The sequence below is a fragment of the Trifolium pratense genome, linkage group LG4 (assembly GCF_020283565.1).
Source record: "Trifolium pratense cultivar HEN17-A07 linkage group LG4, ARS_RC_1.1, whole genome shotgun sequence".
NCBI classification, from domain to species: domain Eukaryota; kingdom Viridiplantae; phylum Streptophyta; class Magnoliopsida; order Fabales; family Fabaceae; genus Trifolium; species Trifolium pratense.
Window position 1 is genome coordinate 52,027,748 of NC_060062.1, and position 23,537 is coordinate 52,051,284.

At 31.1% G+C, this 23,537-nt stretch overlaps 2 protein-coding genes across 3 annotated transcripts; both read right to left on the bottom strand.

The window, feature by feature from the left end:
- Positions 1 to 10,861: 10,861 nt before the first annotated feature.
- LOC123881478 (pectin acetylesterase 8-like) lies at positions 10,862 to 16,593 on the bottom strand. 2 transcript variants are annotated; one of them, XM_045930171.1, is made up of 13 exons: positions 16,444 to 16,593; positions 15,842 to 15,966; positions 15,480 to 15,562; positions 14,569 to 14,698; positions 14,353 to 14,432; positions 14,174 to 14,260; positions 13,957 to 14,081; positions 13,599 to 13,659; positions 13,422 to 13,475; positions 13,269 to 13,346; positions 12,334 to 12,439; positions 11,924 to 12,069; positions 10,862 to 11,213 (listed from the first exon to the last, which is right to left on the bottom strand). In XM_045930171.1, the coding sequence occupies exons 2-13, from the start codon at positions 15,948 to 15,950 to the stop codon at positions 11,106 to 11,108; spliced, it is 1,167 nt and encodes a 388-aa protein (XP_045786127.1). In that variant the 5' UTR covers positions 15,951 to 15,966; positions 16,444 to 16,593; the 3' UTR covers positions 10,862 to 11,105. The 2 variants fall into 2 exon arrangements, with proteins under 2 accessions (XP_045786127.1, XP_045786128.1); XM_045930172.1 differs by having other exon boundaries at positions 16,432 to 16,578.
- Positions 16,594 to 20,457: 3,864 nt separating this feature from the next.
- Positions 20,458 to 21,456, bottom strand: LOC123881479 (LOB domain-containing protein 23-like). The gene is made up of 2 exons (XM_045930173.1): positions 21,304 to 21,456; positions 20,458 to 20,820 (listed from the first exon to the last, which is right to left on the bottom strand). The coding sequence occupies exons 1-2, from the start codon at positions 21,454 to 21,456 to the stop codon at positions 20,500 to 20,502; spliced, it is 474 nt and encodes a 157-aa protein (XP_045786129.1). The 3' UTR covers positions 20,458 to 20,499.
- Positions 21,457 to 23,537: the final 2,081 nt, after the last annotated feature.

Consider the following 23,537-nt stretch of genomic DNA (forward strand, 5'->3'; position numbering starts at 1 on the left):
AAAGTTAAAGGGACAAAAATACAATTTAATCTATTTTTTTCGTACAATGTGACTGTGACTTATTGATATAAGCAATGGTTGAGAAGAAAATACAAAACAAAACAATTTGAGTAATTTGAGAATAAAATTGGATAGGACCGTATGAATGGAAAATTTGCCGTTTGAGTTAGTTTATTTGGAATTATATGCCATTTTTTATTCTATTAAGAAAGTGACACAAAAACGGTATTTTTCTGTTTTTCCACTTATTTTATAAGCTAAGACAAGAGCATTTCCAACAGTGTAGTAATTTTCAAGCTTTTATTATGACATTTGTGTTTTGTTTAACCATCGTTGCTCTTTCAATTATATTTAATCATTTGGTTAAAGAGAGGATTATCATGTCTACGACGGTTGATTCTGATTTGTCACGAATTAAGCACGGATTATTTTGGATTAAATTGTGAACTTAGTTATTTTTTTAGTGGAGAGAACTTAGTTCCTAAAATAGTCTATGTCGATTAAACTAGTTTTTGAATATAGTAAATGGACAAATATAGTAAATGGACAAATATCTGAATTTAATAATTATAACATGGTAGACTCTAGACCAGTGATGGAACAATTATCTGAACTTGAACGAATTCTTAACAACTTTAAGCAACATAAAATGCATATGGATGAAACAATCATTGTTTCTTCCATAATAGATAAACTTCCTCCATCATGGAAAGATTTTAAAAAGTCCCTGAAACATAAGAAAGAAAAAATAGGGTATTGGAAGAAATGGTAAATGCCATGTTATCCTATTCTGGTTTATCTAAAGGATATTGGGGGGAAGCCATGCTAACTGCATGTTATATATTAAACCGAGTTCCTAATAAAAGGAATAAGATGACCCCATATGAACTTTGGAAGAAAAGAAAACCCAATCTTAACTATTTAAGAGTTTGGGGCTGTAGAGCAATTATAAAGGTTCCTGAACCAAAAAGAAAGAAATTGGGAGAAAGAGGAATTGAATGTGTATTTCTTGGCTATGCTGAAAATAGCAAAGCATATAGATTCATGGTTATTGAATCAAATGACTCATATCCTATTAATATGGTGATTGAGTCAAGAGATGCAATTTTTCAAGAAAATAGATTTACCTCAATTCAAAATTCCAAAGACATTGTTCATTCTAATGTACAAAGTCTAGAAAACAATGTATCTAATGAAGATACCTTGACATGTTCAGAACCTAGAAGAAGTAAAAGGATTCGTAAAGTGAAAAATTACGGATCAGACTTCTTTATGTTCCTTGTTGAAGGAACTAATGATTCCATAAATAGTTATGGACCAATTTGCTATAATTTAGAAAGTGATCCAGAAACATTTGAAGAGGCTATAAAGTCTCAAGATTCTGCTTTTTGGAAAGAAGCTATCCAAGAGGAAATGGACTCAATTATGGGTAATAAAACTTGGAAACTAGTTGATCTCCCACCAGGGTCCAAACCAATAGGTTGTAAATGGATCTTTAAAAGAAAAATGAAAGTTGATGGTACCATTGATAAATTCAAGGCTAGACTTGTTGCTAAAGGATTTACACAAAAGGAAGGTATTGATTATTTTGATACCTATGCACCTGTTGCAAGAATTGCATCAATTAGAGTGTTGTTGGCACTAGCATCCATCTATAAGTTTATAATCCATCAAATGGATGTTAAAACTGCTTTCCTAAATGGTGAGTTGGATGAAGAGGTGTATATGAAACAACCTGAAGGGTTTGTTATCAAAGGACAAGAACATAAAGTGTGTAAATTGACTAAGTCGTTATATGGGTTAAAACAAGCACCCAAACAATGGCACCAAAAGTTTGATCAAGTTGTGCTTGCCAATGGATATAAAATTAATGAATCTGACAAATGCATTTATAGTAAATTTCACAATGGACAAGGTGTCATGACTTGCTTATATGTGGATGATATGTTAATCTTTGGTACTGATTTAAATGAGGTAGAAAAAACTAAATCTTTCTTATCCAAAAGTTTTGATATGAAAGATTTAGGTGAGGCTGATGTGATTTTAGGAATTAAAATCATAAGAGATGGTGAGAATGTTGGTTTATCCCAATCTCATTATATCGAAAAAGTGCTTAAGAAATTTGATCATTTTGATTGCAAATCAGTTTCTACACCATTTGATCAAAATACAAATTTACAACCACATAAAGGATGTCCTGTAGCACAACTTGAATATTCAAAAGTAATTGGATGCTTAATGTATGCCATGACCTGTACTAGACCTGATATAGCATATGCTGTTGGTAGGTTAAGTCGGTATACATGTAATCCAAGTAAAGACCATTGGCATGCTGTTAATAGAGTATTGAAATACTTGAAAGGGACAATTAATTATAGTTTGACCTATAATAATTATCCTTCAGTTTTGGAAGGATATACAGATGCCAGTTGGGTAACTTACGTAGAAGATCATGCTTCCACTAGTGGATGGATCTTCAATCTAGGTGGAGGTGCAGTGTCTTGGGGTTCAAAGAAACAAACTTGCATTGCTGACTCCACCATAGCTGCAGAATTTATTGCTCTGGCAGCAGGTAGTAAAGAGGCTGAGTGGCTAAGAAATTTATTGTATGAGATACCAATTTGGCCAAAGCCAATGGCGCCAGTATCCATACATTGTGATAGTCAGTCCACACTATCTAAAGCATATAGCCAAGTATATAATGGAAAATCCAGACATATTGGTTTAAGACATAGCTATGTGAAGGATTTAATTTCAAATGGAGTAATTTCCATAGTGTTCGTAAGAACTGAAAAGAATCTTGCAGATCCTTTGACGAAAGGTCTGACAAAGGACATGGTTTTGAAAACATCATTGGGGATGGGTCTCAAGCCCATATCTAATTGATCACCAATAGTGGAAACTCAACTCACACTTGAGTAAAATCAAGTCTTGAGTTCAATGAAGAAAGTACACTATAAGAGTGATTGTAAGTACTTAAACATTAATACATCCCAAAGAGTATAAGTACTTGGACCATAAGAATAAAGTGGTAGGATGAGATTTTCCTCTTAATAGACATATAGCATATATTTGCTTGAATGCATAATTATGGGTGCATTTATGATATAGTCTACCTATATGAGAATGAAGTGAGGCCGCTTCATAGAGTTAAAGGGCTTGACTCTTAAATTCTCATGAAAAGGATATGTGACACAAGGCCTTATTGAATGTGTCAAAGTTATTAATTCTTTTGATAATACCGAGATTTCATGTGTAAGTTATGCACACTTGTTCTAATGAATAGTTGGTTCAAAGCTTGTCTACCAATGTCTATTCGGAATAAGTGGAACACATTATCTTACTAAGTAATGGTTCAAATCGTGAGATACCATTATCTGAAACCATGATATTTCCAGAAATATGGATTTAGTCATATTTTGTAAATGGTGGGGGATTGTAAGAGTTATTTCCAAAATATATAAACTTGTTGTAATACTGTTTATAACTATTAATAATCAAAATTATATCAGTGTTATTGAATGTGTTCTAGTGGTTGAGCAATGAATGGGGCGACCTGCATGTGCATGGTTTGATTCCCACATATTGCTGTTTTTGCTTTTTATTTGTTGAATTGATTTGAATTATTAAAATTCGAATTTTTAGCAAAACTGTAACTGCAGCAAGAGATATACATGCCAACACACTAGGAGAGCAGTTATGGATTTATTTCAAACTGAATACATCAATAACTGTTATGAAGGGAAGTTTGTTTTCCTCAAGTAATAGTCATTTTCTCTATAAATAGAGAAACATGGATACGTAAAACATATAACTTGTCAATTCCTCTCCCATTTACAATACTCTAAATCATCTTTCTTTTCATTAATGCATGAATGGATTGAAGGAATAATATTTCTGTAAACTATTATCAGAGATATGCTTGTTGTGTTAGTGCAAATCACTACAAGGTGATCAAAGTATCCTGCAGGGTATTCGCCGTACATCCCAATTGCATCCAATACACATTATTGGTGGGGGCGAATAGAACCTAAAGGTTAGTGTGAAAACACGCTTTGAATCTTTACGTGCATCCATCGGCGACATCTTCTTTGTTCAAGTGTTGCAGCATCTTCCCTAACAAAATGTTGGAGATTTTTGTTGGGGAAGATGCTGCAACACTTGAACAAAGAAGATGTCGCCGATGGATGCACGTAAAGATTCAAAGCGTGTTTTCACACTAACCTTTAGGTTCTATTCGCCCCCACCAATAATGTGTATTGGATGCAATTGGGATGTACGGCGAATACCCTGCAGGATACTTTGATCACCTTGTAGTGGTTTGCACTAACACAACAAGCATATCTTTGATAACATTTTACAAAAATATGATTCCAACAATTCACTCATGCATTAATGAAGTGAAGGATGATTTAGAAGAAAATGTAAGTGGGAGAGAATTTGGTTTGATTATGTCAGCTTTCTTATGTTTACTGTTTCCAACTTTCTCTATTTATAGAGAGATAACCATGATTTGATCAAGAGAATAACTTCTCCCAAATAACCGTTATTAGCGGTTACAATTCAAAATATATCAGTAACTGTTGGTCTAGTCTATTGGCATGTGTGTGTAACCTTTAACAAACTGATCCTTGTTCAATTCCTGCCTCAACCGTTTTTGCTAAAAATTTGAATCATGATAATTCAAATTAATTAACAATAAAAACGCAAAACAGCAAGACCCAGGAACCGAACCTTGTACCTACAGGTCATTGGATTACACACGCAACCACTAAGTCATATTTAATAGTTCTGATATATTTCTCAACCTTAATCATTATATCCAGTAATACAATGTTTTATTTCCAAGTTTATATATTTTGGAAATATCTCTAACAATCCCCCACCATTTACAAAATATAACTAAATCCATATTTCTGGAAATATCATGGTTTCAGATAATGGTATCTCACGATTTGAACCATTACTTAGTAAGATAATGTGTTCCACTTATCCCGAATAGACATTGGTAGACAAGCTTTGAACCAACTATTCATTTGAACAAGTGTGCATAACTTACACATGACATCTCGGTGTTATCAAAAGAATTATTAAATTTGACACATTTAATAGGGCCTTGTGTCACGTATCCTTTTCATGAGAATTTAAGAGTCAAACCCTTGAACTCTATGAAGCGGCCTCACTTCATTCTCATATAGGTAGACTATATCATAAATGCACCCATAATTATGCATTCAAGCAAATATATGCTATATGTCTATTAAGAGGAAAACCTCATCCTACCACTTTCAATCTTATGGTCCAAGTACTTTTACCCCTTGGGATGTAGTATCTATTATCAAGTACTTCAATCACTCTAATAGTGTACTTTCACCATTGAACTCAAGACTTGATATTATTCAAGTGTGAGTTGAGTTTCCACCATTGGTGATCAATTAGATCCGGGTTTGTATCACATCCCTTATGATGTTTTCAATGATTTTAACATCATATCCGAAGACACCATATCCTTGTCAATCATTTCGTCAAATAATTGCAAGTCTTTCCACTTAAATACTTTTGAATATTCAATCACTTTCATAGCTATGCTTTTTATATATTCTTGATAGTTTAACCAACTATCACAAATTCATGACTTTGAGTCATTCAATTACTTTGTATTTTATACAAACTCATTTTAAATCATTTCACCTTTGTTATTAAACTAAACCATTTAATAACAAGCATTACGATTTAAAGTTTTCACTTTCGTTTCAACATTCACCGAATATCATTTATTCAAAATATAAAACATGTATAATAATGATCATCAAATTTCCAATGATCAACAATAACCATAATCTTAAAATAACAAATTATGAGTCACATACATGTTTAATCATACACACTTAAGAATTAAATTTCAATTCTATAAAATAATGCATGTCTTGCTTATCATACACACACATAAAATTTATTATGACATTAGCAATTGCAATAACTTAATTTTTATAGTCTCAGCACACGAAACATGTCTGTTATCATGAAAAGGCATTGTATTAAACAACCTGGTGGTTTTGGATATCATGCTATATATCACTTTTTCAAAATTATCAAACTATGGACATTGCAATTAATAGACACATATCAATATACTACTATAATGACATTTTAAACCAAGTAATTAGTTAAAAATCATGTACTGCAATTGAAAAAGAAATTTGGAAAACGGTGATTCAAGTTACTTTAAAAACTTTTTACAGATTAATCAAACAGTCTTATTAGAAGCAAAACAACAATTTATGCTTATAAGAATTCATGAAAATTAGATATCAATCTCTATAATAATCATACAAGAACAATAATATAAATCACAATCTCATATTATAAAACATCACACATTATAAGTTATACAAACCAAACTACAAACCAAATTACAAATTCATAACCAGTTATAAGCAAACATACTTAAATTACAGCATTCCCATCATCGGGTACATAACATATATTCTTAAGGGTGAGAAATTTCTAGAAGTAACTTCTATGCAACAAGATGATCCTCTTGTGCACTAGAGTTCTTCTCTTTGTTCAACTTTTTCAAGAACTTATATTCACTCTTGAAATGTCCCGGCTTACCACAATGGAAGCAACTTCCTCTCTTTCTTTTCTTTTGTCCATGTCCATTGTTGTTGTCATGAACATTTTCTCCATCTATATCCATATTATCCTTGGATTTACTAGACTTTCCATCCACCAAAACATATACCTTCTCATGAGCATTTTGATTCTTAGTATCATCCTGTTTACGATACTCTTCTTCAAGACGAAGGTGATTTCCTATAACTGCTCAAGAGAAATATCTTCTTTCTTATGTTTCAGGGACTTTTTAAAATCTTTCCATGATGGAGGAAGTTTATCTATTATGGAAGAAACAATGATTGTTTCATCCATATGCATTTTATGTTGCTTAAAGTTGTTAAGAATTCGTTCAAGTTCAGATAATTGTTCCATCACTGGTCTAGAGTCTACCATGTTATAATTATTAAATTGAGAGACAAGAAACTTCTTACTGGTAGCGTCTTCCAACATATATCTTGTTTCCAGTTTCTCCCATAGTTCCTTTGCAGAACTGCTACTTTGGTAGATGTCAAAAAGTGAGTCTGACAGTCCATTGAGAATGTGGCCCATGCAGATGTAGTCATCGTTTTCCCACTTCTGTCTGTCTCTGGTTTCAGCAATTCTTTCATTTTCCCTCTCTATTGGTTTTGTGGTATTCAAAACATACACTACTTTCAAAGTTGTGAGAAGGAATTTCATCTTTTTCTGCCATCGGTTAAAATGGCCTCCATCAAACCTCTCCAATTTCACAAAATCAGAAGTCATTTCTTTGAGTGATGCAGCCATTGATTAAGAAATAGAAATAGAACCTAAAGATTGTTGGAGATTTTTGTTGGGGAAGATGCTGCAACACTTGAACAAAGAAGATGTCGCCGATGGATGCACGTAAAGATTCAAAGCGTGTTTTCACACTAACCTTTAGGTTCTATTCGCCCTCACCAATAATGTGTATTGGATGCAATTGGGATGTACGGCGAATACCCTGCAGGATACTTTGATCACCTTGTAGTGGTTTGCACTAACACAACAAGCATATCTTTGATAACATTTTACAAAAATATGATTCCAACAATTCACTCATGCATTAATGAAGTGAAGGATGATTTAGAAGAAAATGTAAGTGGGAGAGAATTTGGTTTGATTATGTCAGTTTTCTTATGTTTACTGTTTCCAACTTTCTCTATTTATAGAGAGATAACCATGATTTGATCAAGAGAATAACTTCTCCCAAATAACCGTTATTAGCGGTTACAATTCAAAATATATTAGTAACTGTTGGTCTAGTCTATTGGCATGTGTGTGTAACCTTTAACAAACTGATCCTTGTTCAACTCCTGCCTCAACCGTTTTTGCTAAAAATTTGAATCATGATAATTCAAATTAATTAACAATAAAAACGCAAAACAGCAAGACCCAAGAACCGAACCCTGTACCTACAGGTCATTGGATTACACACGCAACCACTAAGTCATATTTAATAGTTCTGATATATTTCTCAACCTTAATCATTATATCCAGTAATACAATGTTTTATTTCCAAGTTTATATATTTTGGAAATATCTCTAACAAATATGGTGGTCGGCCGTTATAATGCGTCGAACATTGAGACTGTTTACTAGTAGGCATTTTTATGGGTTGTTCCTCAATTGGTCCTCTGCTCGATGGTCCAAGAAATCTTCCTTGATATTGGGCTCTAAGCCCAGTCCAGAACAATAAGGAAATTGAGCCTCTTAAGCAAGAGGATAGAGTTCAATATCCGACTCTTGTAAATGGAGAAATTTTGTTGGAAGAGGAGGATCAACATTGTGTGTCCACAAATTTTTCAAGATTAGTCATCGTTAAATAGCGGTGAAAATTTCATATATGTGCAAGTCAAAATGATATCTATCCCTTAATTTCTGGCGTTTGAGCTATGACATAACGGATTTGAATCCTCTATTATTCTCTCTCTTGTTCTTTCTGCTGTCCATTTACTATAAACCTAGTATCTTGAAAGTTTGAGTTAAGATGTAGCGTTAAACTCGCTTAGATATATTTGTTGAGGAAATACATTTGTTTGGTGTGTAAAATGATGAAGGGTTGTATGACATGAGTGTGCTGAAAATATGTCTTGGAATTTCATCATATATATGTTTAGAATTTAGATATGAACCATGGTGATTTATGTAATGATGTAGTTGAATGTGATATGAGATGGGTGCATTTGGGATTCCACTTTCTTGCAATTTGTGTGAAGCTTGCAGAGCAGTGACTATAATGGCCACTATCTATAGCTTATGATATGATGTTGGACGCATATAGATTTGTTTTGACAGGGTATTCAGAGCATATGAATGATCATGGAGTGCAGTATATTGGTATGCTCACTATTCATAGTGATAATTTTCAAAACCACTAAGTGGATAAGGATAACTTTGAAAACTACCAAGTGAATAAATAATATGAATGCACACATTTTTTAAATAAATAAATAAATGGTGCAGGAGTCCGGGTTCGAACCCGGGACAACTCCACTTATTCACCTTTAAGGTGGATTTTCTAACCACTAAACTACTTGTCCAAAAAATAAATAAATAAGCTTATATAGGTCAAAATCATATAGTTATGGAGATTAAAATCATATAAACCATTTTAAGTTTCATTTGATATATACATTTGGGGTTAGCAACATGAAGCAAATTTTTTCTTAATCACACAATTGGTACTTCTTTTTCTTTACCAACCTAAGGCAAACATTAAAATGGCACTTTAGATGACCTTTTAGCTTTTTAATAGTTCTTACTACATCGTCCCTAGCTAACTTAACATAAAAAGAAAGATTATTTCTTTTCTTTAGTTTTTACCACCTGTATATGCTTCACTGAACCGTCTAATCTGATTCGGGGGTCGGTTCTGACATCAAATGGTTTCAGCCTCCTCCTAATCGCAGTTACGGGGATCGAACTGTGATCCTCCCTATAAAGTTCAATGTCAATCACCACTGGATCAACTAACGATCAGCAAAGAAGGAGGAAGATTATAAGGAAGTTAAACCCTAGGACGTTGCCTTCTTGCATACTTCATTAATTTTTTTAAGGATACTTAAATTATTAGAAATACTTGATATTGATAAATATGAATTCACCACACGGTTATGAAAAAGATGGGATTTTTTTTAGTTTCTATATGTAAATTTTAGTTGAGAAGTAGTGTTATATTTGGTTACCATGTCATTTGTTTGTAGTGGTCCTTTGTGAAAAAATGTAACTTGCCAAATAACTCATCTTTTAGTTATTTAGGGAGGAACTAATGTCGGTATGGCAAACCGAATTGAAAACGAGTGATAACATTCTGGAGTAACCATCATAATATTTTTAAATTTTTTTGGAGAAGAGAACAAAATTTAATCAAAATGATATTTTTTACAAGAAAATCAAAATAATAGTAATGATTATTTTGCGACCGTTTTTGAGAGAATTTAAACTTATCACACAAAACTCGGGCACAGAATAAGATATATGATCTAATAAGAAATTGGATAAAAGACATGATAAGATAATCGTGATTGGCTCTTTCGTTGATTGTAGGTATCACAACATGACACTGATCAGTAAAAAAATTAGGGATATAAGCGTAGATCAGGGATTAGGGAAAAATCGAGGCATGCATGTCACATGTTGCTATTCAGCTAAAAATAACGATTAAAATAACAAAGAGTCGATAGGATAGAATTAATGATAGGTTAAGTTTATCCTTTCTTATTGGTAAAACAAATTATTTGAACATGGTAGGTTAATTTTATATTATTTTTCCCTATCCTGCGTACCAAACAGACCCTTAATATATTAAAACTAAATTAATAAATTAATAGATATTTTCAAGATGTCATTTTTCTTTAATATATCTTACAAATAATGCATGTCCCATCTTAAATATTTGTTATATTTCTGTTCCAAAGTGATCCTCATGCAAACGTCAAAAAAAATGATCCTCGTGCATATTTAGCGTTTTTTGTTTGATGTTACTATTAATTCCAAATTTCTTAGATGAGTGAGATATTAAAAAACAAAAAACACTCTCACCTGCTTAAACAATCTTCCATTTCCCAACTATCTATTGTTTTTCTTCATGAAAAAAAAAAAAAAAAAAAAAACTCAAATACGGAGTAAGAAATTACTTTTTTGTTAAGTCAGATTATATTCCACACACACAACTACAAAGACTAATACCTTGAGTTACTATCGGGCACAATGACGACCTTTTCCAACAGAACTATTACAATAATTTAAATTGAAGGTCAATAATTTATTAGCTTTTCAGTAAAGTACACAGTATACACATCAAGTTGTAACAGTATAGAATACAATATTTTTAATATAGTAGTTGGAAACATCCTTTATTTTGAGAACTTACAATGTATAAATCATATTCTCATGATTTCATAACTAGTTATATAACCAATAAATTTGGTTTAGTAGAAATTGTATGTGTAGTTGAATGACCTTATATTTCAGGTAGGTTGTAGATTTTACTCAAAAATACGGTTATGACAAGTAGGGTTGCAAGGGTAAGGACAATCTATCTCATGAAAAGTCCTTCTCTCATAATACCAATCTCCTACTGCCTTTGCTATTGTCTGCACATTGTTAACAACATAAGTTATCATTTCAATTGGATATTAAGGGAAACAAGATATTAGACAAAAATAAACCTAATGCAACACAAAATATTGCTATAAGAAACTTGAATTAGCGACGAAAAATTAGACAAAAAAAAATGAAATTTGTATTAAAATTTGTCACTAAGTGTCAAAATTGAAGATCAATGACGGTCTGTATTGATTTATTTGAACTTATTTATTGAATTAACACTCGTGAGATTGTTTAGAAGAGCTTATAGACACAACTTATGGTCTCTGTGAGCTTAGCTGAGTTGGTGAAATATCACATTTTATATGCAGGAGTCGGAGTTCGAACTCCAAACACTTCAATTATTCACCTTAAGAGTGGAATTCTAGCAACCAGGCTACTTGACCAAAAAAGAAACAACTTATGACATGCTTTTAAGCTGTTTTTAGCTTATTTTCATAAGCTCTCTAGTATAGCTTTAGAAAACATATAACTTATACAAAAACAATTTGATTTGATTTTGTTCTGTTTTATTATAGAATTATAGAAAGTGTGTACACAAGCATTTATAAGATAAACACTTAATTAAGTTGTTTATCTAGATAGGATTTTGAATTTTATTTTTTCCGTCTCTAATTTTCATCGGCAATTGAACTTTTTCTAGCAGTGAAAATGTACAGGTTCTCGATAAAGGAGGAAAAGAAATGCAGTGACTTACTGTCTTGGCCAGCACTGGAGAGTCATTTCTCATCCATGTTTCCTGTATTCCAGTTTGGCAGTGGGCATAGCAACCATCTATAAACGCTCCTTTAGATGGAGAGTTACTAATCCCACTAATTGCCTTTAAGAAATCTGTCCTAAAACCTGAAAAACAATTCATGCATGCATTAAGGTCAAGTCACATTTTGTAGCACTGATAGGTCAGATCAAAAGTGTCCAAGTAGGCGACAACTGTACGACACTGGCACTTATGGTTACATTCATATAGCATGATATGCATTAGGTAGTGACAGAAGCGGAACAAATTTTATAAACTTTTCTAAGGTTATAAAGAAGCTTGGAAAAAAAATTGAGTTTAGGTATCATCAAATTTAAGTGTGTGAGAAGTCATGATAAAAAAAAATTCACCTTGCATTGTATTTAATTGAGTAGATGAACATTTGGTTATATCAAGTTTGCAGTTCCTCCAAGTGCCATGGGGATCGGCAACACCGGGTGCCAAAATGTTCTTAATCTGAAATAAGTTGAGGATCAGTGAAAAGATTACAAAGATATCAGCACTTGTTAAGATCAATAAGTAGTGAAAACATCAAATGTCAATTGCATGTGGGAGATCAATAATCTTACAATAACAGAAATTTACTTTGCATCTCGTCTTTTTTAACAAAAACTCTCGCATTTAACTTCTCCGTGAATATCTATAAGCTTATAGGAACTTTTTTTCATAACTGAAGAACCATAAACTTAATAAGAAAAGCTCTCATAAACTAAAAGCTAGTCTAAAATAGGGCTTAGCCACAAACCATTTACAGTGTTTTTGTGTGCTGAATTTGGAAAATAAAACTTCCCTAGCGAAGCAGCAAATACATATAAATACTTTGTAGAATAAGTTTGGTGAATTCTAGTTTAGGCTGCGTTTGAATTGGCTTATGAACAACTTACCTGAGCTTATCTATTGACAGAAGTACTTGACAGGATGTTTGGCAGAGCTTATGGAAACAACTTATAACATGTCCATAAGTTGTTTTCAGCTAATTTTGATAAGCTCTCAAGGATAACTTATGAAACATGTTATATATAACTTATATGAAACCAGTTTGACCATGTTTTATCTTTATCTATAGAAATTAACAACTTATACATAGAGCATAAGATTTATCCTATAAGCTCTTGATTATGCATTTTATCCAAACAGGACCTAATATCTTAGGTCTATTTCTTCAAGTTCTGTATAAATCCTCATGTAGAACATAGAGTGACAGAATCAACACTAGTACTAATACATACCAAAAGAACACCATTCCAAAAATAAATTGATGTTTCTTGAGAAAGAAAATTCTAACCTGCCATGAATCATAGGCTGCATTTACAAAGAAGATTGGAGTCCTGATTTGTGCGGCCACGTTTTCCGGGAAAAAACACTACAAAATTATGTTAAAAGTATTAGCAACACCAAAAAAGTTAGAAAGTAGAAGATTTACAGTTCACAAACTTACCAGCCCTGCTGGGAGTCTTGAAGTGCAAGATGAAGGCAAATTCTTTGCTGAGCCCTAAATTAACAAGAAAATACAAAGTCAGTCTCTAACAGAAACTTTTTGAACAACTTGAGTTGCGATAAAATACAAATTCTTCAATGTGAGCCCTAAATTAATGAGAGATAGAAGAATGAGTACATGAGTTTGAACAACTTGACTGTAGAATTGTTCAATGTGTTGTGATCCAGAGACGGACTTTCTGTTAAAAAACAATAAGGCATTGAATCATTAAATTACTTTAGAGAAGAGATCGAAAAGAAATAATGAAAACTGCTTCCCACTTATAGACACATTTTCAATACACCCCCGCACGCAAGAACTAAACATCTAGAGTATGACCTGAGTGGTTTGATAGCGAATGGCACAACAGATCTTAAATAGGTTCTGATATCAACTTGGATTGAGGCTAACTCAACCTTACAAAACATTTTCAGGTCATATTTCATCCAACATAGTACTCTTAATACTAACTAGAAAGCAAAGTAAAACAACTTACACATTGATAAAATAACCAGCATCTGAGACACATTTAACTTTAGCTGCTGCAGGTAGTAAAGTTTTAAAGCGATCGCATTGTAAAATAGAAGTCAATCCTCCAGCTGAACATCCAGAGAGAATTGCCTGTAGTTACATTTTCAGCAGGCGAATTAGAAACCAAAAACTCATTCATGAAGAATAAGAAAAAAGTGTCGAATCACGTCAATCTATCGTACGTTTTTAGCATTTTTCATTCCTTTTGCAAGTAAATCCTCAATGACAGCAACAAAAATCCTTCCTCCTCTGTAGTGCAAATTGGTTTTCTGATTCATAATTCATATTATAAAATATCAGCAGAAAGAACATTATTTAATATACTTCAAATTTTCAAATTCTTTTGAATTTTTAAACTTACTGGATCGACAGCTTCAACATCACCGGTAAATGATGAACCGTCACAATACCTAACCTTGATTCTGTTCCAATTGTAGAAATCTGGAATTTTCAAATTACAACTATTGTTAAAGATTGAGTTCATTAGCACAAACAGTATCTAACTTATACTAGAAGATAAATTAAATTGTTAATTCAAACAGCATCTGTATAGTACACTGACAAGTACAAAAAATACCTGGATTAAACTTTTTGCCGCTGCTAAAAAATCCCGAAAAGGAAAGTGTCGTGTCCATTTTCTTCGATGATCCTAAACGAGTGTTAACTCGGTCAAGGCAAGTAGTGGCATTGTTGCACCATCCTCCTCCCTAAAAAACATCGTACTCATGATCAATACAAGACCAAAATTCCATAATTTGTACAAATAAAAAAATAAGCTACATACCTACATGACCAAAGTTATTATATCATAAATATTTACTCAATATGATCTTAATAGTAGATTCCATGTTTCACTGATTTTATGCCTTGTAGCAGTAAAAAAGTATTGCTCTGTCTATTGAAACACATCATTAATTTTGTAAGCTTTAGCTAGAGGACGAGTGTTTGCATATCTCTTAGAAGAGATTTCAATATTGCATTTTAATTCGACATGTCACATAATATAATCAATTTTTTCATTAATAATTATAGGATAATTACACATGAATGAAAGGCCAACAGGCAACAAGCTGCGCCGCTAACCTTTTTTGAATGGCAAAACCAATTCTCTTAAAAACAATATTCATGGACCTAGGACTAGGAGACACAACATTGCTATGCATGACGTTTTGAACTATTTGCGGACTCACGGCCTATGTCACATTGCACGTTTATTTCACATCAATGACAACTCATTAGAGACTAATTTGTCTATGAAATTAAGGTCATCTGAGATACAAATTTGACAGTAATTGCAATTGTGCATAGACTAATCATTGACAAATTAATCCCTGAGAAGCCTAAATTTCATTTCAAAGGCAAATTACTCCACTGTGGTACCAACTTTGATTTTTGAGTACCAACTTACCAATTCAGTAACAATAAATTGAATAAAATAGACATGTACTAGTACTCATTAATGATGGTAGTTTGCATAAATTGACATACCTCAAAATGAACAATCCAGTTGTCAATACCACCTTCAAATCCCTTATCAAAGTGGTAAGCTGGTGGACTCCCATCCAAACAAACTGCACAAAATGTCTAACATCAATTTCACAATTATTATAAAGTATAAACAAGACTATAAGAAATTGGGCTTAATAAGCTCCTCCTAGCACGGATCGTTCGGAAGAACCCGAGTTTAATTTCTAGTGGGAAAACAATTATTGACCAGACTTTTTTAACCTCGTGGCCGAACTCTGGATTACCAGGACCCCCTTCCTCAGAAACCAGAGGGTTAATACCAAAAAATAGTAAGCAAAATAAAGTTATATTTTCCATTATCAAGCACAGAAGTACTTCCTTACCAGCTCCTTTTGCAACTGCACTTTGAACATAAGTGATTGGCACAGCAACACCTTCAGCTGATTTTAGTAATAGCAGTGTACATATCACAAGACTTAACAATTGGTCCATTTTTGTATACTTAATTCTGCAAGAAATATCAAACACAAAAATGTTAATTCAGCCCTTTTGGGACCACAAAAAAAAAAACATCATCATTACAAACAGAAGATCATTTTATTTTATTTTTTGCTGTTTCAAAAATCAATAAATCAACAAGTTCAATTTTATTTATGCATAAAAAATTTCTAAAATTAATAAATAAAAAAGAGTAGATCCTTGTATTATGTATGAACTAGCAAAATAGCATCTATAATAGAGAGGAAGAAAAATTCTTGATAGATATGCATATTAAAAACAACAAAAATAAGCCTAATAATATTGGTCACATTTTAACACTTCATAGATCAACAAAAAAGTTGAGTACAGAGCACAAAGTATTTAATAAAAACTGCATTTTAGAACCTCAAAAATCAGAAACATCAAACTTCATGAAAAGTTGCAAAAACAAAGATATATATAATGTAGAAAAGGATATGAACATGAAGCTCACTAGTTGAACCACCTTGAAATTGAATGGAAGAAGAAGAAGAAGAGAATGAGTGAGTGAAAGTGAGGTATGGCTTATATAAAAACATTCAACTGCCGACACTAGCTACTGCTGGCTGAGCAAAACCGAGTGAAGTACTTCCAACTTAAGAAAACACAATGTTCTATTATTAATAATAAAAAAAGGGTCTTGTTAAAAAGTTGTGTATTCAACAACAACTTAAAAATTTAAATTTTGGTTTTTTAAAACAATTTTTTAAATTTAACAAGTGTCGTCTTAGTGAGACTTTACTAAAAAAAAAAAATTTAATATGATAAACTTTAGGTGGTATGGAAGGAAAAAATATTTGTTGCGAGAGGTTAACAAATTTCAGTTGCACTTAAAATAAATTCTCAATCAAGTTTAATTTATTCGTATTATTATTTTTATAAGAAAAAAATTATGATTGAATAAAAATCAATTAAATCATTATTCATAACTTATTTTAATAGAATTAAAAATATATTATATTACCCAAAATCAAATAAAAACTAATAAACTTTTTTATGAAAAATATAAATAATTACTTATTAATTACTGTTTTTATATTTATATTATTAAAAGTCATGGAGAATCAGAAAAATGATGCTGCTGAGGATGTTGGTTTGATGGAAGGGGTTCAAATACAACTGGCACGCATATGACGGTGACTATTTAAATGTTCCCAAAACCAAATGACTCCGTTTCTAGCCAAATGTCTAGCCAAAACCCGGTTATCTCACTCTTTCATTTTAGTCAAAGCCTCTAATACATATTTTGTGAGTATTTAATTGTGTGTATTAATAAAAGGTTTAATTAGTAAAATAGTCCCTTAAAGATATTTTTGATTTCAGATTGATCACTTAAAAAAAAAAAGTCTGAATAAGTCCATTAAAGAAAAAAATGTTCAAATAGGTCCCTTAAAGACATCTTTGTTAAATAGTTTGTCCCTAAAAAAGGTCCGAATAGGACCAAACTGATTAACGGATATGTCTTTAAGGGACCTATTCGGACCTTTTTTACTTTAAGAACCTATTCAGACATTTTTTTTCTTTAAGAGACCAATGTGAAACGAAAAATATCTTTAAGGGACCATTTTACTAATTAAACCTTAATAAAATAAAAATGAGGATATAGTTTCTTCTTTTTCCCATGCATGTGCCTATGTGGGGTTGTCCTTGTCTTGACGCGCTTTGAGAATTAGCCACTTTCGGGCAAAGGAACAACTAGAACCGAGTAGACATTCATGACTTATAAGTTGTAACCAATTCTTAAATGAAATTGAAAAGGAGACAGAGGAATCGGTGAATGTGTGTGCATGCATGTGTGTAAGGTTTGGTCAATATTCAATTTGGATGGACGACAATATATTACTCCCTCCAGTCCTTTTTATAAGAAACACTTCGAAAAAATTACACATACCAAGGAAACACATTTAACATAGTTATTTTCATTTAATACTCTTATAAATTTAAATTTATTCCATGTATACCCTTATTTAATTACTTTTTATTCAACTAACTTACTTATTTTTATATTCTCACTCATAATAAATAAGGGCATAAGTGAAATTGAATATTTAAACCATTTGAAAATTGGTCAAAGTTTCTTATAAAAAGGACTAAATTTTTTTCCCAAAGTGTTCCTTATAAAAAGGACCGGAGGGAGTACTATTGAATACTCTCTCACCGTCAGATTCAATATATTAGCTGCTCTTTCTTATACTACTAGTATCATCAAATCAAAGAGCTCGATTCAAAACGGGTGGTGAATAACTTCCTCTCTAATAAGAAAGGTTTGATATAGTTTAATTAGTGATAATTGACTTGTTGAGTTAATCTTGATGAGTTTCAATGATATATCAAATGATGTTCAATTTTTTGAAAAATTTATATGAATGATCTATATGTTATAAAGTTTCAATTCAACGATGAATTTTATAAAATTTATTTTCGTTATCGGGATATTAATTGACAAGTGGTGTACAGTGCACCACTTGTCTCACTCTTTCATGTTAGAAGTGGCCTATTTAACATAGTAGTTGGAACATCCTTTATTTTGAAAGCTTACAAAGTATGAATCACAATCTCATGATTTCATAACTAGTTAACCAATAAGTGTAATTTTATATAAATTATTATATGTGTATTTGAATGACTTTATATTTCATTTCAGGTAGGTTGTTGATTTTAATCAAAAAACAGGGTTATGAGTTATGACAAGTAGGGTTGCAAGGGTAAGGACAGTCTATCTGATGAAAAGTCCTTCTCTCAAAATACCAATCTCCTACTGCCTTTCCTATTGTCTGCAAAGGGAAACAATACAATAATAATAATAATAATAATAATAATAATAATAATAATAATAATAATAATAATAATAATAATAATAATAATAATAATAATAATAATAATAACAATAATAAATAAACCTAATGCAACACAAAACACTGTTTTATAAAAAGTTGAATTAGAGACGAAAAATTAGTCAAAGGAACATGAAACTGGTCTTAAATTTTGTTGCTAATTAAGTGTCAAAATTGAATATCAATAATTTTTTTGCATTGATTTATTTTGATACCAAATCTTATTCATTCATTTTGAGTTAATTCAATGGTTAACATTTTTTATTTTTTTGGTAGAATTCAATGGTTAACATTTATTCACTTACAAAACTCAAGTGGTCTCATTCTTTAACTTCCGCAAGTGATTTTGTTTGTTTCGTATCCTTTCTTACCATATATTAATTAGGGGCAATTTTTTAAAAAATTTATACAAGGCTTATATTAATACAAGAGCTTTTTTTTTTTTGTAATTTATGTGGGTTTTTATATGGATCCTACTTTTATATATATATATTAGGTAGTCAAAATTTAGACTGAACCAGTCAATCTAACCAATTGAACGAGGTATATGTGCGACCCAAATTGGGTTCAAAAATGGTATACCGCAGAATTTGAAAATCAAACTGGAAAAAAATCGGTGGTTCAGTTTACGTCCCTTAAATTTATATTTTTCCTTTTTTTTTGTTTTGTCTTAATAAAATTTTAGCTAATAAAAAATTATTTCAAAATAAAGAATAATAATAATATATAAATAACACATTATTTATTAAATTTGTAAAAAATAATTCGACGGATTTCTGGCACGGGTGTCGATATATACTAGTATTTTGAATTGTGAATAAAACAAGTAACAAATTAACACAATAATCATCACATTTTTATTACTTAAAATACCAATCATTGAACTAATAATTCAAATATTCATCAATATTTGCCAAATATAGTATAAAAAATAAAATATCCAAATCAATTGAATTATTGAATATCAAGTCACTAGGTTTGGTCTAGTGGTGAAAGGTTTGGGTAGTACTCTATAGGTAGGGTTGGGAATAGACCAGGCCAGGCATTGACAGGCCTGAGTCTGGCCTACAATTTTTCTTCAGGCCTAAGCATGGCCTACGGCCTATCAAATGCAATTTTTTGGCCTGGCCTGAGCCTTTTTAAAGCCTGGCCTTGTAGCCTGTTTAAAAGTCTGTGTTACATAAATGTCTCTATATAGTTTTTTTTTTTTTTTTGAATCACTCTATATAGTTTTTTTAAATAGGTTAAACAGGCCTTAAAGCCTATTTCACATTTAAATTTTTATAATTTCTACAACATTAAGAAAAAGCTAATAAAATGATTAACACAAGAATTAAAAGCTAATAAAAATAACAAATACGATTACGACAAAGTTAAGTATCCCATAATAAAATTATTATATAAATAATAATATTACATAAATAATAATTATTAAATATAAACAGACCGGCCTATCAGGCTTTGTAGGCTTTTTTAAAAGTCTGATCCTGACCTATTTATGTAAATAGGCTTTTTTCAAAGCCTGAACCTAGCATTTTTAATAAACAGGCCGGGCCTGTGGCCGCCTGGCCTATTCTCAACCCTATCTATAGGTCTTGGGTTCGATCCCTTAAAAAAATGAATTATTGAATATCAACCCTCCAAAAATAACATCAAGCTATAGATTTGCATCTACTGGACAACAAGTCTTAATTGAACAAATTAGGAACATGATTAGGCCACTGAATCTGCTCCATGCTATTACTTTGTGTTGGCAAGAAGTTCAATTTTGATTCAGCATCAACTGTGGACAAGACATTGAAATTTGATTCAACTTCAAATTGTTGATTTTGGAGCTTATGACAAGCAATTTGAGTTTGGATTTTGGCCAGTTCAGCTTCTGTATCATGGATTTGTTGATACAATTTTGAGACAATCCCAACACATCCATAAACTGGATCTTGAATCCTACTTTGTGCTTCTAAATACAAAGTATTTACAGCTTGTTCTCGTAAATATTCAGGTAATTGCTGCAACATAAAATTCCACAATGAGATAGATAATATTAAAACATGCACATTTTTATATAAATAAATTATAATAACATATAACAAATAATAATAATAATGTATATATATTCAAGATTACACATAAATAAAAATAAACGGACAATAAACTACATCGTTTCAAATATAATTCAACCTTAGTTCATAAAAAACAAACATAATTTTTTTTCGAACATATTAGAATTGACATCAGACACCGTATTCCAAGAACATTCAATATAATTTTCAATTTTACATTAATTCGTTCTCTTTTCTCGGAATCTAAACTCATTTGAAAGTGAATATATTTATACGGTATCGAAATTTTGTGTCCACTTGACATGCTAAAAAAATGTTCATTAGAAAAAATCTTATTTTTTACATCTTTGATATTATTTCCATGCTATAATTATATTATATAGTAATATAAATACTAGATACTAAATAGTAATATATCATCGAAAGTACCTGAAGCATTTTTCCAACATTGCTACCACCATAGATTTTGTGAACATAAGCAAATCTTTGAGGATCATTGGGAGGGAAATAAGGAGAGAATATGCAATCTGAAGGACACCTTCTTCTTTGACTCTTGCAAGCTGCACACCTACCATAAATCATGATTTCCGAATCCTTTGTATAAAGGGAAAAAAAATCCAAATACAAAATCTCACACTAAAGAAATATTTTATTTTCTAAATGTATAGAAGAAGAAAATCTTGCACAAAATTTTATGAGTTATTTGCTAAGGGATTGTAGTATATTTGTATTGTAGATACTAAGTTTATTTAGGAAATGTTTTAATCGTTTGTCTAAAAAAAGGAAATGTTTTAACGGCTATTTCCAATTCCAATGTCTAAGAAGGAAAATTTTGTGTATTAATAGTGTGAAATTCAAATTCCAATGTCTAAGAAGGAAAATTTTGTGTATTAAGAGTGTGAAATTCATAAAGGGAGTTGATCAAGGCATCATGAATTTGGTATTAGAATAGAAATTAGAAATAGATAGGCAAGTACATAAATACATGTGTAGTCCACACACACGTTACAATTATAAGAAATGCCAATTTTTTTTTAAGCCACTCGGTTTGGTCTAGTGATGAGGGAGTTGAGTAGTATGCATGAGGTCTTAAGTTCGATCCTCATTGCCTACATTGTAAATACCAATTTTAAATAAAATAAAGAATTTAATTCAAATCCTAGTAAAAAAATAAATAAATTTAATTCAAACTAGTAGAACACCCGTGCGTTCACACGGGAGTCGCGGCGTTGCCTCTCCTCACTTGCTAACATGAAATAGTAATTTATTGGGAAGTAGATTAAAAGATAAAAAAAATAGAAAGGATATAATATTTGGTAGAAAAATTAAAAAAAAGAACAATGGTAAAACCATCACCAAAAAACATTAGGTCGACATATTAATATATGAATATAAATATAGATAATGTAGAATTTATGAAAAAATAGGCTACCTGATTAATATATTAGTAAAAACATAGGTCTTGTAAAAATCACCAAAAAATTTAGGTCCATGTATTAAATACATGAGTATTATATATTCCCGTAAAAATTATTAAAAAATAGGCAATCTTATTAATATGTTAGTGAAAATATAGGTCTCACAACAACCATCAAAATAATTAGGTCACCGTATTAAATATGAGTATAAGTTCCGTAGTAAAAAAAATGATTTTCATATTAATATATGAGTATAAATATAAGTCCCGCATATGTTATAAAAGAACATGCAAACTTATTAATATGAGTAAAATAGATAGGCCCCGCAGAAATCGCACAAAAAATTATATCATTGTATTAATATGAGTATAAATATATGTCATGTAGAAATTATGAAAGAATGGACAACTTTATTAATATATTAATAAAAAATATAATTCTCGTAAAAATTAACAAAATAATTAGGTCTATACCCAAACATTTATTAACATAATGTATATTTAATTACTTTATATATTATATCTATTTATAGTTACACTAAGTGTATAAATTTTATTTATATATGATGTTTCACAATAAGGTCTTCATTTTTTATTTATTTATTATTTATTTATGATTAAACGTTAATTATTTTTTTACAACTAATTTTATTAAAAATAACAATATGTTGATATTTTTAATGTTGATGGGTCCCCGTAGAAACTACGACGATCCGCGAGAATGATAATGGAGAAAGAATACTCTCTGATATAAGGAATGGAGACAGAAATGGAGATCATTTTAGATAGTGAAAAAGAGAATTTCAAAATAATCACAGCTCAATCTCCGCCCTGTTTGCATCACTACATTTTAGTGTGAATTGTGTCATTTTAAGTGTGCATGAGAATAGATGATGATGCAGAAAATGTTGCACATATGTTGTAGCATTCCGATGTAAAAATACAGAATGTACTGATTTCCTGTCTTGAAGCTGCAACAATACACTGCTGGAAGAAAGAAACCATTTTCTTGTATGAGTTATTGGTTGTTTCTTTCTCCTTATTTTTATACTTATTTTTATAATTTAGTCTTAAGAATAATGCTAGCAACACACTCTTTAACAAACACACTCCAACACACTCTCTTTTATTGGTTGAAATTCACATGGGTCCCATAAAAAAATGTGGACCCATATAACTTTTATGGGACCCATATAAATTTTAATCAATAGAAGAGAGTGTGTTAGAGTGTGTTTATTAAAGAGTG

Bases quoted from the DNA above. Each gene is read 5' to 3' on its own strand.
- LOC123881478 (XM_045930171.1), bottom strand. From the start codon at position 15,950: ATGGACCAATTGTTAAGTCTTGTGATATGTACACTGCTATTACTAAAA. The intron at 13,660-13,956 runs GTAAGTTGTTTT...GTTTTTTAACAG, and splicing joins GCTGGTTATTTTATCAATGT to AAAGTCCGTCTCTGGATCAC. The intron at 11,214-11,923 runs GTAAGTCACTGC...AACAATGTGCAG, and splicing joins CTCCAGTGCTGGCCAAGACA to ACAATAGCAAAGGCAGTAGG.
- LOC123881479 (XM_045930173.1), bottom strand. From the start codon at position 21,456: ATGATTTATGGTAGGTGTGCAGCTTGCAAGAGTCAAAGAAGAAGGTGT. The intron at 20,821-21,303 runs GTACTTTCGATG...TTTATGTTGCAG, and splicing joins ATGTTGGAAAAATGCTTCAG to CAATTACCTGAATATTTACG.